Source organism: Mesoplodon mirus, assembly GCF_964341445.2.
Source record: "Mesoplodon mirus genome assembly, chromosome: 15".
Classification (NCBI taxonomy): domain Eukaryota; kingdom Metazoa; phylum Chordata; class Mammalia; order Artiodactyla; family Ziphiidae; genus Mesoplodon; species Mesoplodon mirus.
In genome coordinates, this window is record NC_138991.1 from 44,697,777 (window position 1) to 44,720,951 (window position 23,175).

Sequence of the window (23,175 nt, forward strand, 5' to 3'; positions counted from 1 at the left end):
TCTTTCTTTTTTTTTTCTTTTTTTTTTTTGTGTGTGGTACGCCGGCCTCTCACTGTTGTGGCCTCTCCCTTTGCGGAGCACAGCCTCCGGACGCGCAGGCTCAGCGGCCATGGCGCACGGGCCCAGCCGCTCCGCGGCACGTGGGATCTTCCCGGACCGGGGCACGAACCCGCGTCCCCTGCATCGGCAGGCGGACTCTCAACCACTGCGCCACCAGGGAAGCCCTATTCCTTCTTTCTTGTGCTGGGGGAGAAAGATACTAAAGCACCAGGGTGAACTTGGCAGCTCCTGGCGTGGGACAAGTACAAGAAGGGGCAGGTGCCTGTGGGGGGGAGATGGTCTGGCCTGTAGTCACCCAGCCTGGGTATCCCAGGGCAGCCCGCCACCACTGGGAAGGAGCCCCCGGCACCCTCATGTTCTAAAAGAGCCTGTCACCACCCTGCAGTCCCATCCTGGCCAGTTTCTGGTTCTCCTGCTTGGGACATCCTGCCTCAGCCTTCCCAACTCTGCCCAGCACACCTCAGCCCAGACCCCAGCCCTGATCTCACTACCACTGAGAGGCCTGGCCCTGGAGATAGGGGCCCAACTCTCAGCCTCTTGGGCGACCCCCTCCCCTCCCCCTCCCATTTTCCTGGTGACTTTGAAGCTGCTGCCCTGGGAGGGACACAGGCTGCTGCCGCATTTCCTAGATTTTTTTTTTTTAAACATTCTATTTATTTATTTTGGTGGCGCAGCATGTGGGATCTTAGTTTCCAGACCAGGGATCGAATCCATGCCCCCTGCATTGGAAGCACGGATTCTTAACCACTGGACTGCCAGGGAAGGCCCCATGTTTCCTAGATTTTAAAATAAACTTTATGTTTTTCCTCTTACATTTTGAAGTTTTGGACTTGGAATAAATCTTACAATTGAAGTGTTCATCCAAGGAGGTGATGTTTCTTTTTTTCTCTAAAAGGCTGTTATTAAATTGATGGATGGTGTGTCTTACAACTGCTGGCATCTTAAAAGTGAGGAAATGCAGCAATTTAACCCTGGGGTGTTTGTGGAATTAAGCTGACTGACGTCTAAAGCTAGAGAGCCTTCTATTTCCTTCCAAAAGCAATTACCTCTCTGTCCTAGATATGGTGCCACCTCCAAAGCAAAACTACTGCCCAATTCTGAGAGTGGAGAGAACCGATGAAGCGTTTATAGCTGACAGTGAAGGGAGGTCCCTATAGACACCCTCAAGAATATCTAAATGATACTTCCTAGCTCTGTCCACAAAAAAAGCCTAGAAACAAGGATTGACCCAGTAGCAATGAATATCCCTAGTGGCTAGATTATGGTCTCTAAATACCATTTTCCACTAGAAGGAACCTGGGCTTCTTGGAGAAATAGCTGATTCCATGCCTGGGACAATACACGTAAAAGAGGAACCTGGACTACCTTGTCACATCAGAAAGCAAGGCAGCTATCAGAGATTACTATTTTACAACAGGATTTGGGAGGTCCCAATGTCCAAAGAGGGATCAATTTGAGCATCAATAGGATAAAAACCGTAATAGATCGAAACTCTTCAAACACAGTAGGTTTAAATCCATGAGTTTATGGTAGTCAAAAGCAAACAAATGTTTTAAAGGATGCTAGAGAAACAATTTGCTCTTTTGAAGACTGAAAAATAAAGGGAAAGAATCAAACATTTAGGTTGTCTTTCCTGTTTGAATTGTACCTCAAAGTAACCAAATAATTGAGGGAAATTTTCCCTTTATTGACAAAAAAAGAGTGATAGGATCAGTGTATCACTGTTTCACAACCCCCAATAGAGTAATAGATCTAACCACTAAGTATTGGCTGCCAACATCACAGAGAGCCTGACAACCAGATATTCCATGAGTCCTGAAGGGAATACACAGTGACATCCACACCCTGATGGTTATGTCTTGCCCTAATGGTCAAACCTCAATCTGATCAGGCCTCTAGATCTGGTGAACAATTTACAAGAAATACAGGGGCCTGAAGAACAGGCTAAATGATACCATAGTGATGCAGCCAGTAAAATCCAGACTCAACAGGGCAAAAACCCTGGTTTCTTCAACAGATAATTTATAAGGAAAAAAAGAAGAAAGATGGAAGGGAACCTAGAGATTATGAGAGGCTTAAGAGACATATCAACCTACAAAGGAACTTACTTACAAAACAGAAATAGACTCACAGTCATAGAAAACAAACTTATGGTTACCAAAGTGGAAGGAGGTGGGGGAGGGATAAATTAGGAGTTTGGGATTAAAATATACACACTACTATATATAAAATAGACAACCAACAAGGACCCACTGTGTAGCACAGGGGACTCTACTCAATATTTTGTAATAACCTGTAATGGAAAAGAATCTAAAAAAGGAATATGAATATATAGATATATATATCTGAATCACTTTGCTGCTTACCCTAAACTAACACAACATTGTAAATCAACTATATGTCAATACAATTTTTAAAAAAAATAAATAAATAAAATTTTAACATTAAAAAAAAAATTCTTTTTTGGCTGTGCCACTCGGTTTGTGGGATCCCAGTTCCCCGACCAGGGATCGAACCCAGGTCCTCTGCAGTGGATTGTGGAGTCCTAACCACTGGACTGCCAGGGAATTACCAAAAAAATTTTTTAAAACGAGGCATAACAACCAATCACAATGTATGGACCTTACCTGGATGTCAATTCAAGGAACAAACTGTTATAAAAGGGGGAAAAAGATGGTCAGGGAAATAGAAACATGCTGGATATCTAGTAATTTAAGAAATGACTGTTACTTATTTAGCTGGAATAATGATACTCAGATTATGTTTAAGTCCTTATTGTTTAGAGCTACCTACTGAAATATGTAGAGATGAAATACTATCAGACCTGGGATTTGCTGCAACACAATCTGGGTAGAGGGTGGGTGTGGATGAACAAGCAGGGCCAGCCATGAGCTGATCACCTTTACAATCGGCAGCGGGGACCATGGTGTGCAGGAGTGTGACTCGCCAAGATGGCCCGCGACAGGCAATGACAGCAGGCTGTGAGGGCCGCGGCCAAGGGGCACCTTAGAGGAAAGCAGGTAGGAGTCCACCATGGACCCCACACATGCTCTGGGCCAGGGACGGGGCGCAGCTGTGATGTGGCAATCCCCCTCCCGCCCTCCAGCCATGGGAATTAGTTATTGTCCCCATTCTACTGATAAGGAAACTGAGGCATAACTTAGTGGTTAAATGTATGGGTGTTGGTCTCCCATGGACCTGTGTTCAAATCATGACTCTTCCACTCAACTAGTGTGGGTGACAATTTTAACCTCTCTGTACCTCAGTTTCTTCATCTGTAGAGTGGGGGCCTCTTTGGGCTGTTTGAGGTTTAAATGAATGAATATCTGCAACCTGCTTTGCATGGTCCAGTGTCTGGCATTTAATAAATGCTCAAAAAATGGCAGTTATAATTTCCATTATTATTATTATTATCATGACTATTATTATTGGAGAGGTTAAGAAACTAGCTGGTAAGGGGGCAGGGACAGGATTTGACCTCTCATCCCTCTGACTCCCCTAGGCTCTTCTTGTTTGCACCTCCAGGCAGGGCCTAAGCCTGACAGCTGTCCTGATTCAGGGGGACTGAGTGCCAGTCTGCAGGTTCTGGGGCCCCGTGGATCAATGCTATATTCAGGCTTGTGTTCTCTTATTGACTTGACCCAACTGGGCTTATGAATCTGACAAATGCAGAGGAAAGTGCAGCTGTAGCCACCTGTGGAGACTTCCTCAGCCATCACCTCTGACCTCAGGGAGGGGAAAGCTTTCAGCCCCCGAGAGGTGGGGTCCCTCATGCCTAAACACCGAGCTAAAGGCTTACCAAGCAGCCACCATGTGCGAGGCCCATGCTAAGCACCGTGAAGAAAACACAAAGCACACCTGGGTCTGGAAGCAGGAGAGCCTGGCTTCCAATCCTGCCTACCTCTTCCAGTTGTGTGGCCCTTTCCTGGGCCTCAGTTTCCCTTGAGTATAAAATGGGCAGCCCCCAGACCTCACGGGGTGGCTGGGAGAAGGTGGAATAGGAGACGCTGGTTGATGGTTGAGTCTGAAACCTACGATACAGATCAAGTCCCCGAACCCCTGCTGTCATGAGCCTTGCGCTTCTTACAGACACTCACTTGTCCAGGGTCCGGGAGTCGTTGGTGTACTCAGGGAGGTCATTTAAGTCTCTGGGGGAGGCAGAGATCTGGTGCAGGTTGATGGGCAGTGCCTGGCCGTCCTTGCCCACCACTTCCAGACCTGTGAGCCCCAGGTAATGCAGGTCTCCCCAGGAGGCGGTGAAATTCAGCTGGAGGCCTGCAGCAGGAAGAAAAGTGTCCCGTGAACATCAGAGGTTCCAGAGGAGGTACCCAAGATGGAGAGAGGAAGAGGAGTGATCTTCAGCCTCTGCATTCTACCAACTGGAAAGCTCAGACGTCAATGAAAGGGCCTTCAGAGTGGGCTCTGCACCTTTCCTCTCAGTGGCCCTTGGGCCTGGGTCACTGTTGATGCATAGGAAATGTCTGCAGGATGAGTGCGCCAGTGTGGTTTAAACTTGCAGACAGCCCTGGGTCTTTTCTCCACTTATCAATCATGTTGCCCACCCCGTGCTTAACACCTTAGCGTGGCTTCCCATGCTGCTTGGCCAGCAGGCTTCGTCATCTGGCTTCTGCCTACTTCTCTAACCTCACCTTGCACCCAAAATCCCTTGCTCCGCTCAGACTATCTTTCAGTCCCTCATATTTACATTCCCCTCTCCCATCACAGGGCCTTTGCACATGCTGTTCTCTCCCTCCTGAACTCACATGGCCTAGGCTAACTTGTGCTCATCCTTTAGATCCCAGCTACTTCCTCAGGGAAGCCCTCCCAACTTCTTGGACCACATCAAGCCTCCACTCACAGCCTGCCATGTCACTATGAACTTCCCCTTACATGCTCTGGTCACCAGTGTGATCTTGTGATCGTTTGGTAAATACCCATCTGCCCTGAGGGCAGAAATCCCATCTGTTTTGCTAGCTCATCGTGCCCCCAGAGCTTGGCACAGTACCTACCACACAGTAGGAGCTCAGTACAGATGGAATGATTAAACAAGTAACTAAATAGAGGAGGCTACAGCAGTGAGCCACAGCGTCAGAAATGGACATTTTATGCAAATTGGTCACTATCATAAGGATTCAAGGTAAAGGAAGTGACCCATGGTGACACTCCCATGTTTTTGCCCTTGTTCCACTCCTTCTCCATCAGGGAGCATTTAGGAGTGAACTTCTGGGCAAAACTGCCCAGGTGAGTCATTCATTTGCCCAGAAAGTGCAAAGCAGATGAATCTCTATCCAATATCTGGCTGGAGTTTCTCTTTCCTTAATGGTCTCCCATTACAGCAGGACCAGGATCAAGCCCCATGAACTCTTCTACCCTTGGAGAACTGGGGGCCTACTTTAGCACTCTTTTGGGTGGCTGTGTTCCAAAGAGTCACATTTGTTGCAACTTTCACAGAATGCCAGCACCATAGCACTGGAAGAAGGAAGCCTGGATTCACGTAGCTCAACCCATTTCAGCTCAGGGAGGTTGCAGATGTCCTTGTGGCTGGAAGGGAGGCCAAGCCACGTGACCTCCCTGGAGCGTGGCTTCCTCTCCTACGCCCCTGTCGTTTCCAACATACATTTTGTAACTTGGTCTCAGATCCCTCTGCCCTCCATGGTGCCAAGGTAACTCTGAGCATCTTGGGGGCACATGAAACAGATGTGTGACCAGCGTGGTCCTGGGCACATCATAGCTTCTCACAGCACCAGAAGCCTGCAAAATGGCCACAAATTCCTCCCACCGAGTCCTTGCCTCTTTGCAATGTGGTTTGCCGCTTCTCCCATCCAGAAGTGGAGTCTATTTCTTCACTTCCTGAATCTGGGCCATGTGATTTGCTTTGGCCAATGGGACAGAAGCAAAAGTGAAGCACGCAGAGGCTGTAAAGCGCATGTATACAGGGGTTTGGCCTCTCTTTCCACACCTGGAGTCTTGCCATGTGAAGGAGCCAGGCTAGCCTCCAAATTACAGGCCATGTGGGTGAAGACATCCTAGGTCATTCAGCTGCCAGCCCCTCTGCCAGCTAACCAGACACATGAGCAGGGCCAGCAGAGGCCAGCCCGGCTCAGATGCAAAGGAATGCCCAGCCAAGCCACTGAATTATGATAAATCACAATTAATGGTGGTTATATTAAGCTGCTAAATTTGGGGTTGGTTTGTTTCATAGCAGAAGCTAACTGATGCATTCCTTCTCATGATGAGTCTATATTTAATTGTCATCTCCTCAGAGAGGCCCTGCCAGCCACCTGAACTCAAATAGCACTCTCTCCCATCACTCTCAAAACCCTTCCTCTGCTTTATTTTTTGTCACCTGACAAGATGTTCTACATTGCTTTGCTTATTTGTTTTCATCAGTCTTTCCCACTAAGACGGAAGCTCCCTGAGGGCAGGGGCTCTGTTAGCTGTGTTCACTGTTGTTATCTCCAGAGCCTAGAATAGTGCCTGAAAACAGATGCTCAATTAAGGCTTTTTAAAAAAAAAAAAGATTGATTGAAGAGTATGTGTTTAGTAGATACGTGTAGGTAAATGAATCAAAATACAATCATTTGAGTTTCACCGTCACAGTCAATGGTAAACATATTGCTACTATGGTACCAAGTCCTGTTCTTGGCACTGGAGATTTAGGGGTAAATACATAGCAAAATCTTTCTAGGAGCTTCCACTGCAGTGAAGACAGACAATGAACACACATCAAAAAAATAATCGGATAGTTCCATAGAGTGATGAATACCATGAAAAAAATGAAAGAGATAAGACAGGGACTAACTAAGCAGGAATAGGGCTGGTCACGGAGGGCCTTTCTGAGGAGGTGACATTTGAGCTGAGACCTGGGCGATAAGACAGAGGCCGCCATTCTGTAGCATTTCTGGAAGAACATTCTAGGCTGAGAGGGCAGGAAGGGCAAAGGCCCTGGGATGGGAACATATTTGATCTGTGGTTGGAACCAAGTGACTGAGGTAGAAGGTGGAGGAAAATGAGATCAGAAGGTTAGTGGAGGCTAGATCATGTCATGAAGTCTGGATTTTCTTCTCTGCAGCAGGCAGCTAGGGAGGCTTAGATGTGGAAGCCGAGAAGTGACATGATCGGACCCGTGTCTTGGAAAGCACACTGGGGTTGGACTCCATAGGGAGGCCAGGGAGGAGGCTGTTGTGATACCTGTAGCCGGGACAAAGGCGGTAGTGGTGAAAACGGGGGCAAAGTGGACAGATTCAGGATCTGTTTTGGAGACAGCATTGACAGGGCTCTCAATGGCCTGTATGGAATTGATGAACAGAGAAAATGTTTCTGACCCAAGGGACAGAGTAGCTGTGGGTACCATTCCTGAGATGGAGAAGGCCTGGAGGTGGAGGAGGGAGTGGATTTAGATCAGGGGGATCCCTGTGAGGGAGAAATGCCACCTCCCCCTCAAAACAAGAGGCAGCACCCCAGACTCTCCCAAGCCTGCCACCCCTTTGTTTGCCTGGCAAGATGCACTGGGATGCCATCTAATCTAGGGCTGCTCTGAAAGTGATCACTCTCCTTTTTGAGCTATTATCCGTGTTCCATATTCATTTTCCTCTGGTGTATCAATTAGTATTTATATAAGTGGAAATTAATTTTGCTTTTTCTCTCCCATGTTTCAACTCTCTCAGCTCCTTTCCTATTCATCACCGCTGATATTTGCAAAACTTCCAAAATTAGTGTCATCTGCAAATTAGCAAGTCATATATCCCCGTTCAAAACGTTAATAGGATTGGCCGTATTTACCAACCCCAACGCATCCCCCCTGGGTCACTTTATCAAAGCTCTCTTCATTTGCACAGGCTGGGAAAGTAGGGTTAGGATTTGGGATACAATGAGGAAAAAGCCAAAGGTTCAGAGAAGAGAGATTCGGAAATCACAGGCCTCAAAACGGGCAGAGGGGGTCCTTGATCAGGAGGTTCTTCTGCCTTCCTGCTGAGTAGATTACACTTTCCTTGCAGCAAAAAGGTCTGGGAGCGCTACTCCAGGGCAAGACTCCCAAAGGCACTGAAATAACATTTCCTAGAAAGGTCAGAAGCCGGTTCAGTGGGACAGACATTTACAGACAGCATCTTTGGGGAAATCATCAGAGGAAGAGGACAGTGGCTGCTTCTGGCCTTCCTCCCTCCCTCCCTTCCTTCCTTCCTTCCTTCCTCCCTCCTTCCTCCTTCCCTCCCTCCGTCCCTCCCTTCCTTCCTCTGGTTATGGCACTCTAACCTCCTCTGAAGCACTGTATGGGAGGCTGACTCCTCATCCTTGGCTCCAGAGATGGGCTTCTGACCCAGGCCGGGCCAATCCGTGTTTTCCATCACACACCCCTCCCTCCCCGCCAAGGTGAGCCACGGTGATTATTAGTTAAGGATGGGCACGTGACCTGAGCCAGGTGAGGAGACAATTCTGGGACAACTGTTGGACTTATTGGGAAACAGAAGTTCTTTTACCTGGGATTACCAGGTACAGCTTCTAGGAGCTCCCATGTGGATAGAGTCTGAATGGGAGACGGACAAGAGAGTGAGAAATAGGGCAGAGAGATGCAGGGAGATGCCAAGGCTTGACGACGTCATTTGCACACCTGGATCCAGCAGTACGGGGAAACTAGCAACGCCTGATCTTTTTAGTTGCATAAGCTAAGAAATGCTCTTTTTTGCTTAACTCAACTGGAATTCAAGTTCCATTGTTCCCCCCTGACCCCGCCCCTCAGGATCCTGACCAACCTAGGGGAGTCCAGACTAAACAAGAAATGATTGCTGTCTTCTAGGACCTTACAGCTCTGTGGGGATGCTGACTCTTCCCAAAGACCTCTGAGGTGAAGCAGCCTCTCAGGGAGTGTGTTGAGTGGTGAGGACCTGCGCTTTGAATTCAGATATGCTTGGTCCCGTTCTTGGCCTTGTACTAGCTGTGTGACTTTGGGTGGCTTTCTCAATTTCTCAGAGCCTCAGTTTCCTAATCTAATCTGAAAAATGGGGAGAATAAGGGCTGTGAGTGAGATAAGGGAGGGAAAGCCCCAGCACACTGCCTGAATGGGATACGCAACCAAGCCTCAAACCAGGCTCTTGACTACATTAGGTTGGCTTTTAAATTACTCGGTTGTCCCAAAGTCCAAAGTAATTGAGAGAGAGTTCTGGAAAGTAAGGGGCTGTGAGGATTCAAAGGAAGACTTCATCTTTTCTAAGAGGTCATTTGTCCTTGTGGAGTGAGAGAGGGAGAGCTGAATTCTCAGTGGGCACCGTGGGGAAGGCTTCTGGGGATGGGATTACAGCAAGGCCTTAGGAAGGCAGAGTGGAGGACAGGGGCGCCACCCAGACCCCACCTCCCATCCCCAGGGCTGAAGGGCTCGTTCCTCCAGTGGCTGGGAGTGCTGACAGCTGACAGCCCACAGCTGAGTCCCCTCACCTGTGACTAATCCTGGCTTTGCCCCTCGCCAGCCCATATCCAGTGACATGTTAACACAGGCATGTAACGGCCCAGACCCCTTACTCAACTCAGGGACAACTTCCAGGGGACTTTGCAGCTCCCTGTGGAGCTGGCAGAGGCCTTGGTGTGACTGCCCCACGGCCCAGTTCTCCCTCTGCCCAGCCCTGCTTCCTGCCCTCCCCCAAATGCATGCACCCAGGAAACTCCATCTCAGAGGCTGCTTCTTGGGAACCCGATCGACAGTCGACATCCTTTCAATGGGCAGGGATGGAGAGCAGGGAACAGAAGCCTGCAGGGGGAGGTGGGGGCGGGGAGGAGGCTAAACTCTGACACATTCTGGCTCCGGCTTCGTTCTGGAGACAATGGTGGGGAGGTGGGGAGGGGGCGTGACAATGGCACGTCTCTTCTTTTCAGAAGATAACTGGAGGCAGATGACAGGCACAAGGGGGCAAGAAAGAGCAGGAGGGGGACTTCCCTGGTGGCGCAGTGGTTAAGAATCCGCCTGCCAATGCAGGGGACACGGGTTCGCGCCCTGGTCTGGGAAGATCCCACATGCCGCGGAGCAGCTAAGCCCGTCATGCGCCATAACTACTGAGCCTGCGCTCTAGAGCCCCTGAGCCACAACTACTGAGCCTGTGCTCTAGAGCCCGCGAGCCACAAATACTGAGCCCGCGTGCCTAGAGCCCGTGCTCCGCAACAAGAGAAGCCACCGCAGTGAGAAGCCCGCGCACTGCAATGAAGAGTAGCCCTCGCTCATCACAACTAGAGAAAAGCCCGCGCACAGCAAAGAAGACCCAACACAGCCAAAAATAAAAAAATTAAAAAAAAAAAAAAAGAAAGAGCAGGAGGGGAGGCCGCAGCGAGCAAGCCCCCAGAGCCTGTGAACAGGGAACTGGTGGGAGAGATCACAGCGCAACGCTGGGCCTGAGGATTCCCTGGGATGCGGGCGGAGGTGCTGGTGGGAAGTACGCGGAGTAAGAGAGGAACTGGCTGGAATGGCACACAGGCAGAGGAGACAGAAGAACAGACACAGCGAAACCCAGACGGGATCTGCTCAGAGGCCACCACCAGCAGCCGGCTGGCCGAACACACGTGTTTTGTTTGGCTCATAGGGTGTTTTAAAATACTGTAAGATTAGTCACCAACATTGAAAAATCTGGAGATTTCACATAAAAATCCAGATTTCTGACTTCTCAGAAGACCTGGCACCTGCGCCAGTACTCCTGCTGCCCCACCCCACCTAGAGCCAGAAGGATGCAGACTTTCTCTGCTCCAGCACCTGCTCTGTGGTCCAGTTTGAAGGGGCAACTCAAACCCCTAACTGACAGATGCCCAAGTCTCTCTGGCTCTTGTGTCTTCTTGCTCTATAACTTCTGGGCTCCAACTCCTGCCTCCCGGGTCAGGGCTGCAGCTAACACGTAAGACGTCTGCGTGTGAAATGCAGAAGTGCCCCTCTGGGAGGGCACACTGCCAGGAGGACCCCTCCTCTGAAGGTATGCAGCCCTGCCCGGGCCAGTGTTGCTAATGCAGGCTGGTTTCAGCCCTGACTTACCCTGGGGCCTGGTGTCTCTGTGCCAAGGTACAACCTGCCCAACTGTCCCAGGAAACCCCGTCCCAAGTGGCCATGACTCCCTCCCCACCCCCGACCCGTGAAGGTCCTCCTTCCCCTGACATTGCCCCCAGAGAAGGTACTCACAGATGCCCTGGTAGACGCCCGGCTCTGGCGTGGTGACTTCAGGGACAGGGGGGCTGGAGGGCAGCTCTGGTTCAGGCGTCTGCACACAGGTTGGAGAGAAGCAGAGGGAACGGGGGTGATTTTAGTGATACCCACGCAGCTCACTGGACATCTTCCCAGCTAGATGCCCACTCTGTGCCCCAGGTAAGTCCCAGTGTCTTTTCTTGTGTTTTCTGCCCCGGTGGGAGCTCCATGACTGGTAATACGGGCGGGCCCAGAAACCCTGAGTGCATCTGAGTCCTTGCCGGAAGTTCTTACTGGTAGGGGAGGAGTTTGACACTAACCAGCTCAGGTGATTAGATTTTCTGGTACAGGGAAGGGCCCTATCTAGTTTATCTAGTGAACCAGAGGAAGGGGGGAGGGAGAGAGATCTGGAGGGAGGGATGGAGGGAAGGAGAAGAAAGAATTCAAACGTAGAGAGTGGTTCTCAATCCTGGGGCCTGTGCATCTGCATTTTTAAAACCTTCTCTGTGATTCCCATGGGCAGGCAGATAAAGAACCCTTGGTCTACAGACACGGTGGGCTGCCACATCCTGCTTCTTGGGTCTCTATGTAAACTCTTTTCATTAGATCTCTGCACCATAAGTCAGGGTAGAAGTGCCTGTACTACGTCACAGACAGGAAAGCTGAGATGCAAAAAGAGGTGAAGTCGCTTGTCTGGATCTTAGAGTTTTTAGTGGGGATGGTGTTTCGGTACCAATGACATCCTGATGACCCCTCAGTCCAGTCCCTAGGGACAGCCTCTCCAGGCCCCTGCCCGGCTATGGGGAGGAGGGAGAGGAAGGTTGTCTGCCAGAAGTTAACCCCTGATGCTGAGTGGCCTCCCGGAAAGCTGCTGCCGTGGAACCCACATGCCTTCTCCTGCTTTCCCTGGCACCCTGCCCTCCCTGAGCCTCCTGCCACGCCCCCTGGTGGGACACCTAGGTGGGCGTGGGGCAGCTCCAGCCCAGCCACCTGCTAGGGGTGTGACACTGACATGGCCTCCCTGAGCTCGAGGTCCTATCTTTAAGGCAGAGAGAGTGATCCCTCCCTGCCCCTCCCAGGACTAGATCCTATCAGAGCTCCTGAGCAGGGACTTTGCCATTTGGAAAATGTTGGGGGAATGAAAGGCCTCAAGGCCATCTCCCAGCTGGAGGCCTGCGCAGCAAAGCCAGACCACGGACATGTTTTGTGGCCCGCAGAAGGGTTGAAAACATCATGGATTAGTTGCCAACATTTCTTAATGGGGAGATTTTTACATAACAATCCAGATTTCTGGTTTTCTTTGAAAAAATCAGGACAACCATCAACAATGAGCTAGCTTGTCTGAGTGGGCGGGGCAGGGGCATGTCACTGTACCGCCTTGGTCATGACCTTCTTGTGTCCGAATCTTTTGTCCGTGGTTCCTGGTTCTTTCCACTCTTCCCCCCACCCTCTTTAACCATCTCCTCTTTCTCCTATGGCCTCAAGAACATCCCCGGAGACCCTGGTGTCTCTTCACCTTGAGTACTCGTCTTTGACTTGGGCTGACCCTTGCCCTGAAGGTCATCTTTCATTTTTGATAATTTGTCCATTAAAAGCACAGACTCTGGGGCTTCCCTGGTGGCGCAGTGGTAGAGAGTCCACCTGCCAATGCAGGGGACACGGGTTCGTGCCCCGCTCCGGGAGGATCCCACATGCCGCGGAGCAACTGGGCCCATTAGCCATGGTCGCTGAGCCTGCGCGTCTGGAGCCTGTGCTCCGCAATGGGAGAGGCCGCAAGAGTGAGAGGTCCGCGTACCACAAAAAATAAATAAATAAATAAATAAGCACAGACTTTGGAGTCCTGCATTCAAGTTCTAGCCTTGTTATTCTCCCAAGATGTGCCCTTGGGTAAGGCCCTTAGCCTGTCTGAGCCTTGGTTTCCTAAACGGGGATATTAATTATCTCTACTCCAAGGGCTGTCAGGAGGGTTAAACACCATAACAAGGTGCTCCACAACTGGATCACGGTATGTGCCCAATAAGTGATTGCCAGGATCATCATTCTTTTAATTCTCAAGTCGCCTATTAAAAGCATTTCTAGCCCTTCCATCAAAAACAACAGTGAGTGATCAAAATGTAACCCAAAGTAAAAATTCCCCTGAGACTGTCAACCTCTAAATTAGAGAAATGACACAGAACTGATTTCCCTTGGCTTTGATTAAAATTTGAATACTTCCTTCACTTTGGTTTAAAAAAAAAATAATTAGAGAATGAAATATGACCTACAGAACAAAAATGAAGCAGAAAAATGGGAAATGTCAAAACGGGAGCACCAGCAGCTTAAACGAGATCCATCTTCATTCCTCCTGGTATACTCTGAGTCAGGAGAAGAAGTCTCTCTGGGGCGCCCACCCGCCTCCAGTCCTACCTGGTCATCAGCCCAGGAGCCAGCCTGGGTGTAGGGCCTCTCCTCCCCCCAGCCGTCGGCCGTGCTGGGCCTCCAGTCCTACCCGGTCATCAGCCCAGGAGCCAGCCTGGGTGTAGGGCCTCTCCTCCCCCCAGCCGTCGGCCGTGCTGGGCCTCCTCAGCGCCTCCTCGCACCGCAGGCTGCACAGGCTCTCCACGTCCAAGTCAAACGTCTCATCAGAACAGAAGATGGCCTCAAGAATGTCATCATCGGTTGTGAATAAGATCGTGTCTCCAAAGTGCTCTGGAGCTGACGGGGTACCAGGAAGACAGAAGAGTCAGCTCACCCCGTGTCCCAGTGATGTGCAGACCAGGAACCTAAACCCACCAATCTTTGGGCTAGAAAGTCCCAAACCACTAACAGGTCTTGATTTGTGTAACTGAGCCTTATTCTTCTTTACGTATTTGCAAATGGAATTCACAGACCATAAGAACCACATAGACTTAATGAAGGCACCTAATCTAATGAGAATCACTGTGGTCTGTCATGAAATAAGGGATGTTTCTTAGGCGCGGGCGAGGCACGGTAGCTGATGCTGTTGGTACCCCATCCAGATCCTTTGCCAATCCTTATAGGGGGTCCTCCTGGAAGGGTGTGGGAGTTATGTCCCAACCAGGGGAGTCCAAGGGTTCCAAAGCCCTGCTGCTTTGCCTTAAGGCAGGACAGACCCTGCAATTTACACTCCAGAGCTCCCCTTGGGATCAGGCTGAGGCTGGGCTTCCCCTGAAACGAGATCCTTGCCTAGCTTCTTCCCCCAACCCTTCCATATCCTACACCCCTCCCTGCCCTACAGGGTCTCCTGAGAGCACTCCCTCCATAACTCACTTGCACTCATCAGGCTCAGGCCCTAGGAAGCTAAGTAAGGCTGGTACCCAGGGGAGGCGTTTCAATGAGGTCAGCTCTTTCACACCCAGCAGCAAAAGGGGAGGAGCGGGCCAGCTCTTGGAAAAGGAGAGAGACCTGTCTGTCACTGGCTAGCCACTAAGGTTAGTTTTTCTTCAGAGCCTCAGTCAGTAGCAGGTAGGGGTTTCGAGAGCATTCTTACAGACATTCTGTACCTCCCGTCAGGGTTCCCGAGGCTTTGGCGATTTCTCCCTTAAAGATGCACTGCGTATCTAACAGCATCGTGATGTCCTTCACACCCCGGAAGGAATGTATCCGCGATTTATTGTAATTCCAGATCCTGATCAGGGCGACTTGGCAAGGCTGCACGAAGTCGATGGAGATGGAGTGGGACTTGCCCGGCGTGAAGGGGGCCAGCCAGACATGCATGTCGTCCTGGGTCCTATTCACCCCATCGATAAGGTTGGTGACCACACGGGGGTCTTTCCCATAGGCCGGTAAGATATTGATGTCCGGGGGGTCGGCTTGAATGTTCACAATTTGCACCGGCTCTCCCTTGGAACTGAATATTTCTATCCCGTTAAGGCCAACGTAGTGCCTGTCCCCCCACGTGGACTTGATGTCGACGACCAAGTGCTGTCCGTAAGGCAAGACGGGGATTTTAAAGTCACCCCCGTCATCTATCTCTAGGGAGCCGTGGTCCTGTCCTTTCATGGGCTCCGGCTTCTCCTCCTTCCAGGGGTGTGGCTGGTCGCTGTGCCGGCTGCTCTTCTGCTGCTGCAGGAACTCATCCAGGATGTCGCCTTGGAACTCCACGTTGGAGATGCGTCCCTGGTGGGAGTGGTCAAAGACGGTGAGGGAGTTCCACGATTCACGTAAGGTGTGTTCCTGCTTGCTGTGCCACTGGGGCCGCAGTGGCGTCCAGGTGGACCAGGCATCTTCTGGAAGGAAGGACACAGGAGAGGCGAAGCCCCATTAGTGGCGTGTGTGGAAGTGGGGACCCTTAGAGATCGTTCCACCCAGTGGCTCTCAGCTGGGTGGGGGTCACCCTCGGGGGAAATTCTAGAAACCAGTGGGTGGTTCGATGCTCTTGGCTATCTCAGTGCCTATTGGCCCTGCTGGCACTTGAAGGGTGGGACCAGGGATGTGACTGTCCCTCACTGCCAGGGATGGTTCCAGGCACAGAGTACACTCTCCTGTCTCAGGCGCCATTCAGGTCGGTAAAAAAATTGTTTATGGTCACCCGAGTCTGGAACCTAGTTGTTTTACAAAGAGCACAGTGTTTCTCGGTGTACTTTGAATTTTCTAAGAATGCGACTACCATGCAAATCAAGGGAACACTCTCTGCTTGTGTGAGAACCTTTTCAGAAACTCACACGACCCAGGGCGATGCTGCTGCCTGCGGAGTCTGAGTCAGCAACCCCAGGGTCTGCTCTGAAGACTGTCACAGCCACGTGACTATAACGGGGTGTTTCAAAGACTGCCTAATAGCAGGCGGAAGGCTTGTGAAAGAATGTTACATGGAAAAACAAAGAGCCAGGGGGCTTCCCTGGTGGCGCAGTGGTTGAGGGTCCGCCTGCTGATGCAGGGGACACGGGTTCGTGCCCTGGTCCGGGAGGATCCCACATGCTGCGGAGCGGCTGGGCCCGTGAGCCATGGCCGCTGAGCCTGTGCGTCCGGAGCCTGTGCTCTGCAACGGGAGAGGCCACGACAGTGAGAGGCCCGCGTACCACAAAAAAAAAAAAAAAAAAAAAGAGCCAGATCGGCCATTTTAGATGCGGCCTCTCCTAGTGTGGGCAGCATGTCCCGACGTGTTAATATCAGCGTTTCTGCGTGGTGAGTAGGAAAGACTTGTACTTTCTTCTTTGACACCGTATCTTCTAAGTTCCCTACGTGTAATTTTTATAATCAGGGACAAATTCTATTAAAAAACCAAACAACCCAGGTATATTACAAGGTAAGGAATTTACTTCTACTCGTGCTTAAACTGGCTCCAAGAGCCGAAGCTGCGTCTGGGGCATGCGGAGAACACGGGCCTGGCCCTCAGAGGCATGGCTCTGAGGGCCCTGCTCTCCTGCTTGTAGAATATTAAAGCCCTGGTGTGTGCATCTAAGCAGCAGCCGGTCCTCACGGCCACGCCATGGCTAACTGCCATCTAAGGGTGTCATTCTGGAAAAACAGCAGCTGATGACACTGACATTCTGTTTTTCCTTCTTTCATATCATGCTGCGCCCTGCACTCCATTTTCTGCCTGTCTCCTCGGGGGCCTGGCCCCATCAATTATCTCCTCTCTCCAGAATCTTCAATCACTCCTTCCCCACTGGCATCTTCCCCTCTCTCTGTCTGCAGACATGCATAAATCTCTCCTACCTGAAAGAGAAAGGAAACTGACCTGATCTTGGGGCTCCCTCCCACCACCGTCCTATTTTCTCCCTCCTTTCACTGAAGACACTACATCCTCATCACCACTGCCCTCTCTCACCACCATCACCCTCTCTCGACCCCCTGAAACTTGGCTCCTGTGGGCAGAGTTGTTGTTTTGCCCACCCAGACTCCACTTCTCCTTCTCCTAGGAACAAAATTCTGATTTTCCCCACCTTCAGTCCATGCAGATTAGGCAAAACACAGACAGCATCCTTCCAAGCTGGGCTCGTGAAAGGAAGTACGGGGAGAGAGAGGGGCTCTCTTTAAATTGGCACTGCTGAGCTGGTAGGACGGAGGGGTGGAGTTGTTGGTGGCCATTTGCTACACTCTGTGTGTGGGGAGCCTGGCTGAGAATGAAGCCAACCTGGGGAACATGAGCTGAGAGATGCAGAGTCCTGATGACAATCATTTGAGCCCCTGGATCCAGCTGCACCTGAAGTCAATCCCATTGTGGTTTTCTGTTCCTGGCATCCGTAAGAGTCCTATAATTCCCACAACCCTCCACTGAAGTGACTTTCTCCAAGTACACAATGACTCCAAGTACACAACCTTTTCTCAGTTCTCCTTCCCTGCTCGACATCCCAGGCAAAGCTCCTCCACTCAGCAGTGCCCCCCTCCACCAGCTTAGGAGACATCATCCCTTCCTGGTTCTCCATTTCCCCGGCCAACAGCTCCTCTCTTTGTGTCATGGCGCCCTCCACTCCTCCCTGCACGCTAAGTCTGGTTGTGCCCAAAGCCCTCAGCTCCATGCAGTCCTCTCCCAACCCTGCCCTCATCCAGCTCCTGGCTCCCATGCGGGCCCTGCTCACTGACATCAGCCAAGTTCTGGCCTCTCTTCCTGGGGTACCATCTTCCAATTCCAAAGACCCCTTGGACGGTCCAGACATGTCCACTCTGTCACTTCAAACTCCGGGTACCTAAAATGGAGTTTGTCATCAACCCCTCTAATTGGCATTATCTCTACTACATTGAGAATAAAGAAAATCTAACTCCTCACCGTGCCCCTAGGGCTCTGAGTGTGGACCCCCAACTCCCGGCTGACTTCTCCAGCCTAGCCTCACACCCTTCTCTCCACGAGCATCCCACTCCAGCCATGCCAGCCTTTCATTCCATGGACACAAGTCTCTCCTTGCCTCAGAGTCTTTGCCCTTACTGTGCCCTCTGCCAGGAACACTCTTCCCCCAGAGCCCCACTTTGCTGGCTCTTCTTGACACCCTCCTTCTTGGAGAGGCCTTTTCTGCCCTGTTCCCTGCTGCATCCCAGGGCCTGGCACAGAACCTGGTGCCTGGAAGTGCTCAATAAATGTGTGCCAGTAAAGGGACGGGTGGTTGGCGCCACCTTCACGTACTCCCTGTGCTCAGGGCTGGATGCTGAGGGACTCCCCCTCCACCGGTCAGTTCTCCTGCACCTCCTGTCCTCTCCCCTCCTTCTCAGCTGTCATTAACAAGACCCCAGGAGTTCCTTCCATCCTTTCTTCCAGGCATGAGGCTTAACATCTGGCAGAAGGAATTTCCCATATGAATCGTCATGACCTCAGTTTACTGTGATTTGATTTCCACTGACTGAAATGAATGGGCTGGGTTGGTCTGCAAGGGCAACCGAGGAGAAAGCGCCAAAAGTCACGTGTCAGGGGACTCAGCCTGCCTTTTTCTGCCAGGGTGTGCAAGAAAGGCAGGACTTGGCTTTCATCCTGTATCTGCTTTCTGACCTATTCTCCCTGAGATGTACGTACGTCCTGGGTTTTAAAAGCAGAGAGGTATAGACTTTGTCTTGGACCTCTCAGGTGAAACAGCAGGCTGGGGCCCACGTTTCCCTCTGTCACACATGACTCATTAGACTGGGAGTTGGGCAACTGCTCGGATTGGTGCTTTGTCCTGTCTGTCAACATTCCTGCCAACAAATCTGAACTGACAACAGAAAGCTACTGCTTTAATCTGTAGTCCACATGGTCTGGGAGGGACCAGTATGAGATGATGGGATTAAAGGTTCAAAACTACTCTTTGGTGGAGATTAATATGAACTGCAAAGTTCTGAACTTCAGTTTATAAAAATCACTGGCACCACTATGAGGTAGGCATTAATTGCTATTAAAATGGGAGTGAAAAAGCATGTAGTGAGATGCAACAAAACCACGTTTATTCGAGGTGAACAGCCAATTAGCCATAGCTGATTGGACTAGGAGTGGACACCTGACCCATGCCAGCCAATCAGCTTCTGCCCTGAGACTCTGGAATTGTATTCTGGAGCTAGAGCTGGGAAATTGTCACTTTTGGACTGCGAAGCCATTTCCTGCCATGTGCACAGAGGAGGGGTGAGGAAGAGTGGACCTGCAAAGAAGCAGAGGCAGGGCCCAGCAGCCCTGGAGAGTCAGGGAGAAGCTTCCTCGGTGCCTACTGGCTTTCTGGTTCCTCCTTCAAATCCCATGTGATGCTTCCTGTCTTTGGGGGTCCAGGAGCTTCTCAAATAACACCCCATTTTACTGCTCAAACTGGGCCGATGAGATTTCATTCACCTGTAGCTAACTGACCCCTGATAAAGACACTTCCAAAATGCAGATGTCATTACAATGAGATACTTTGTTTAACAAAAGGATTTCCAGGCTCTCTATTATGGTGACAGCACGATTCCAGTCCCAGGGAGGATCGTTGGCAGTCATTCATTCTACAAGCACTGTTGGAGGGCTTGGCCCCCACCTTTCCTGAAGGGCATGGCTATGGGATTTGGCTCTATGTAATGGGTAATTTAAAATTTCTAAGCAACTTTCCTTTTTAGCACGACCAGCTTAACAAGCATGAAATCTCAGGGGCTCAGTTCTTAATGTGTGTTGAGCCAAGCAGTGAAATGCCTGGAAGGAAATTAAAGTGAGACAAAGTCTTCTGAACATGGACAAGTTAGAAAAATGCCCATCACCTCATAACTCCCAGAGGTTCTTTGGGTCTGTTTACCAGGAAGGTTTGGAATTGCCTAGCTCTTCTGGGGCAGGTGGCTGATGACAGCTGGGGAAACAGGGCACTGTAGGGTAGTAGTTCGAAGCATGGATGCTGGAGCAGGACTGCCTGGGTTCAAATCCTGCTCTAACACTTATTGGCTGTGTGACCCGAGGAAAGTTACTTAAACCTCACATTTTCTTTTCTCTTCTCTTTTTTAATCATATAACTTTCAGGTGTACAGCATTGTGGTTCAACATCTGTATACACTACAAAGTGATCACCAACATAAATCTAGCTCCCATCCATCACCATACAATTGACCTCCTTCATCCATTTCACCCACACCCCAACTGCCTTCTCCTCTGGTAGCCACTAATCTGCTCTCCATATCTATAAATTTGTCTTTGTTTTATTTTGTTTGTTTTGTTTATTAGATTCCACATATTAGTGAAGTCATCGGTATTTGTCTTTCTCTGTCTGACTTATTTTACTTAGCATAATACCCTCAAGGTCCACCCATGTTGTTGCAAATGGCAGGATTTCATTCCTTTTTATGGCTGAGAAGTATTACATTGTACATACATTATTCCATGTACATATATACTATATATATATGTATATATATATATATATATATATATATATATATATATATATATATATATACCACATCTTCTTTATTCATTCATCAGTGGACAATTAGGTTTTTTCCATATCTTGTCTCTTGTAAATAATGCTGCAATGAACATGGGGGTGCATATATCTTTTCAAATTAGTGTTTTAATGTTCTTCAGATAAATACCCGTAAGTGGCATAGCTGGGTCATATAGCAGTCCTATTCTTAATATTTTGAGGAATCTCCATACTGTTTTCCATAGTGGCTGCACCAATTTACAATCTTGCCAACAGTGTACAAGAATTCCCTTTTCTCCACATCCTCTCCAACATTTATTATTTCTTGTCTTCTTGATAGTAGCCATTCTAACAGGTGTGATGGGACATTGCCTTGTGGTTTTGATTTGCATCTCCCTGATAATTAGTGATATTGAACATCTTTTCTTGTGCTTGTTGGCCATCTGTATGTCTTCTTTGGAAAAATGTCTATTCAGACCCTCTTCCCACTTTTAAATCTGTTTGTATTCTGTTGTTGAGTTGTATGAGTTCTTTATATATTTTGGATATTAACCCCTTAAAAGATATATGATTTGCGAATATCTTCTCCCATTCGGTAGGTTGCCTTTTCATTTTGAGGATGGTTTCCTTTACTGTACATAACCTTTTCTGTTTGATGTAGTCCCATTTATTTATTTATTTATGCTTTTGTTTCTCTTGCCTTTGGAGTCAGATCCACAAAAACATTTATAAGGCTGATGTCAATAAGGTTACTGTCTATGTTTTCTTCTAGGAATTTTATGGTTTCAGGTCTTATATTCAAGTCTTTAATCCATTTTGAGTTAATTTTTGTGTATGGTGTAAGATAGTGGTCTAGTTCCATCCTTTGCATTTGGCTGTCCAGTTTTCCCAACACAATTTATTGAAGAGACTGTCCTTTCTCCATTCTATGTCTTTGCTCCTTTGTCACTGATTAATAGTCCATATGTGCATGGGTTTATTTCTGGGCTCTCAATTCTATTCCATTGATCTGTGTGTCTCTTTTTGTGCCAGTATCATACTGTTTTGATCACTATAGCTATGTAGTGTAATTTAAAATCAAGGAGCATGATACCTCCAGCTTTGTTCTTCTTTCTCAAGATGCTTTTGGCTATTTGGGATCTTTTGTGGTTCTATATACATTTTAGAATTATTTGTTCTAGTTCTGTGAAATACACCACTGGAATTTTGATAAGGATTGCATTATATCTATAGATTGCTTTAGTAGTATGGCATGGACATTTTAACAATATTAATTCTTCCAATCCATACGCAAAGAATATCTTTCATTTTGTGTGTGTGTGTCTTCTTTAATTTCTTTCATCAGTATCTTATAGCTTTCAGTGTACAAGTCTTTAACCTCCTTGATTAAATTTATTCCTAAGTATTGTTTCTTTTTGATGCAATTGTAAATGGAATTGTTTTCTTTACTTCTGACAGTTCATTATTAGTGTATAGAAATGCCACATATTTCTGTATATTGATTTTGTATGCTGCAGTTTTACTGAATTCATTTATTAGTTATAACAGTTTTTTGATGGAGTCTTTACGGTTTTCTATATATAGTATCATGTCATCTGCAAATAGCGAGTTTTATTTCTTCTGTTCTGATTTGGATGATTTTTATTTCTTTTTCTTGCCTAATTGCTGTGGCTAGGACTTCCAATGTTGAATGAAAGTGGTGAGAGTGTGGATCCTTGTCTTGTTCCTGATCTCTTAAAGGAAACACTTTCAGCTTTTCACCATTGAGTATGATGTTAGCTGTGAGTTTGTCACATATGCTCTTTATTATGTTGAGGTATGTTCCCTCTATACCAACGATGTTGAGAATTTTTATCATAAGTAAATGTCGAATTTTGTCAAAACCATTTTTTAAATCTATTGAGATAATCATATGATTTGTATTCTTCATTTTGTTGTATCATGTTGATTGATTTGTGGATATTGAACCACCTTTGCATCCCTGGAATAAATCCCACTTATTCATGGTGTATGAGACTTTTAATGTATTGTTGGATTAGGTTCGCTCATATTTTGTTGAGAATTTCTGCATGTATGTTCATCAGTGATATTGGTCTGTAATTTTTTTTTTTTTTTTTTTTTTTTTTTTGGTGATGTCCTTGTCCAGTTTTGGTATCAGGGTAATGCTGGCTTCATAAAATGTGTTTGGAAGATTTCCCTCCTCTTCAATTTTTTGGAAGCGTTTGAAAAGACTAGGTATTAAATCTTCTTTGAGTGTTTTGTAGAATTCACCAGTGAAGCCGTCTGGTCCTGGGCTTTTGTTTGTTGGAAGATTTTTGATTACTGTTTCAATCTCCTTACTAGTAATTGGTCTATTTAAATTTTCTATTTCTTCATGATTCAATCTTAGAAGATTGTTTGTTTCTAGGAATTTATCCATTTCTTCTAGGTTGCCCAATTTACTGGCATATAATTGTTCATAGTAGTCTCTTATGATCCTTTGTATTTGTGTGGTATTAGTTGTAACTTCTCTTTCATTTCTGATTTTATTTATTTGAGCCCTCTCTCTTTTCCTCTTGGTTAGTCTAGCTAAGGGTTTGTCAACTACATTTATCTTTTCAAAGAATCAGCTCCTAGTTTCACTGATTTTTTTCTATTTTATTTTAGTCTCTACTTCATTTATTTCTGCTCTGATCTTTATTATTTCCTTCA

The 23,175-nt window shown here is 48.2% G+C and overlaps 1 protein-coding gene across 1 annotated transcript in view; it reads right to left on the bottom strand.

Moving 5' to 3' along the window:
- The window catches only part of KATNIP (katanin interacting protein), a 198,147-nt gene that overhangs the window by 13,056 nt on the left and 161,916 nt on the right, over positions 1–23,175 (bottom strand). The window contains exons 16-19 of the mRNA XM_082600399.1: positions 14,713–15,438; positions 13,698–13,903; positions 11,207–11,285; positions 4,158–4,335 (exon numbers count right to left, since the gene is read on the bottom strand). Of these exons, the coding sequence (XP_082456525.1) occupies positions 4,158–4,335; positions 11,207–11,285; positions 13,698–13,903; positions 14,713–15,438 (1,189 nt within the window). The remainder of the gene's footprint in view (positions 1–4,157; positions 4,336–11,206; positions 11,286–13,697; positions 13,904–14,712; positions 15,439–23,175) is intronic.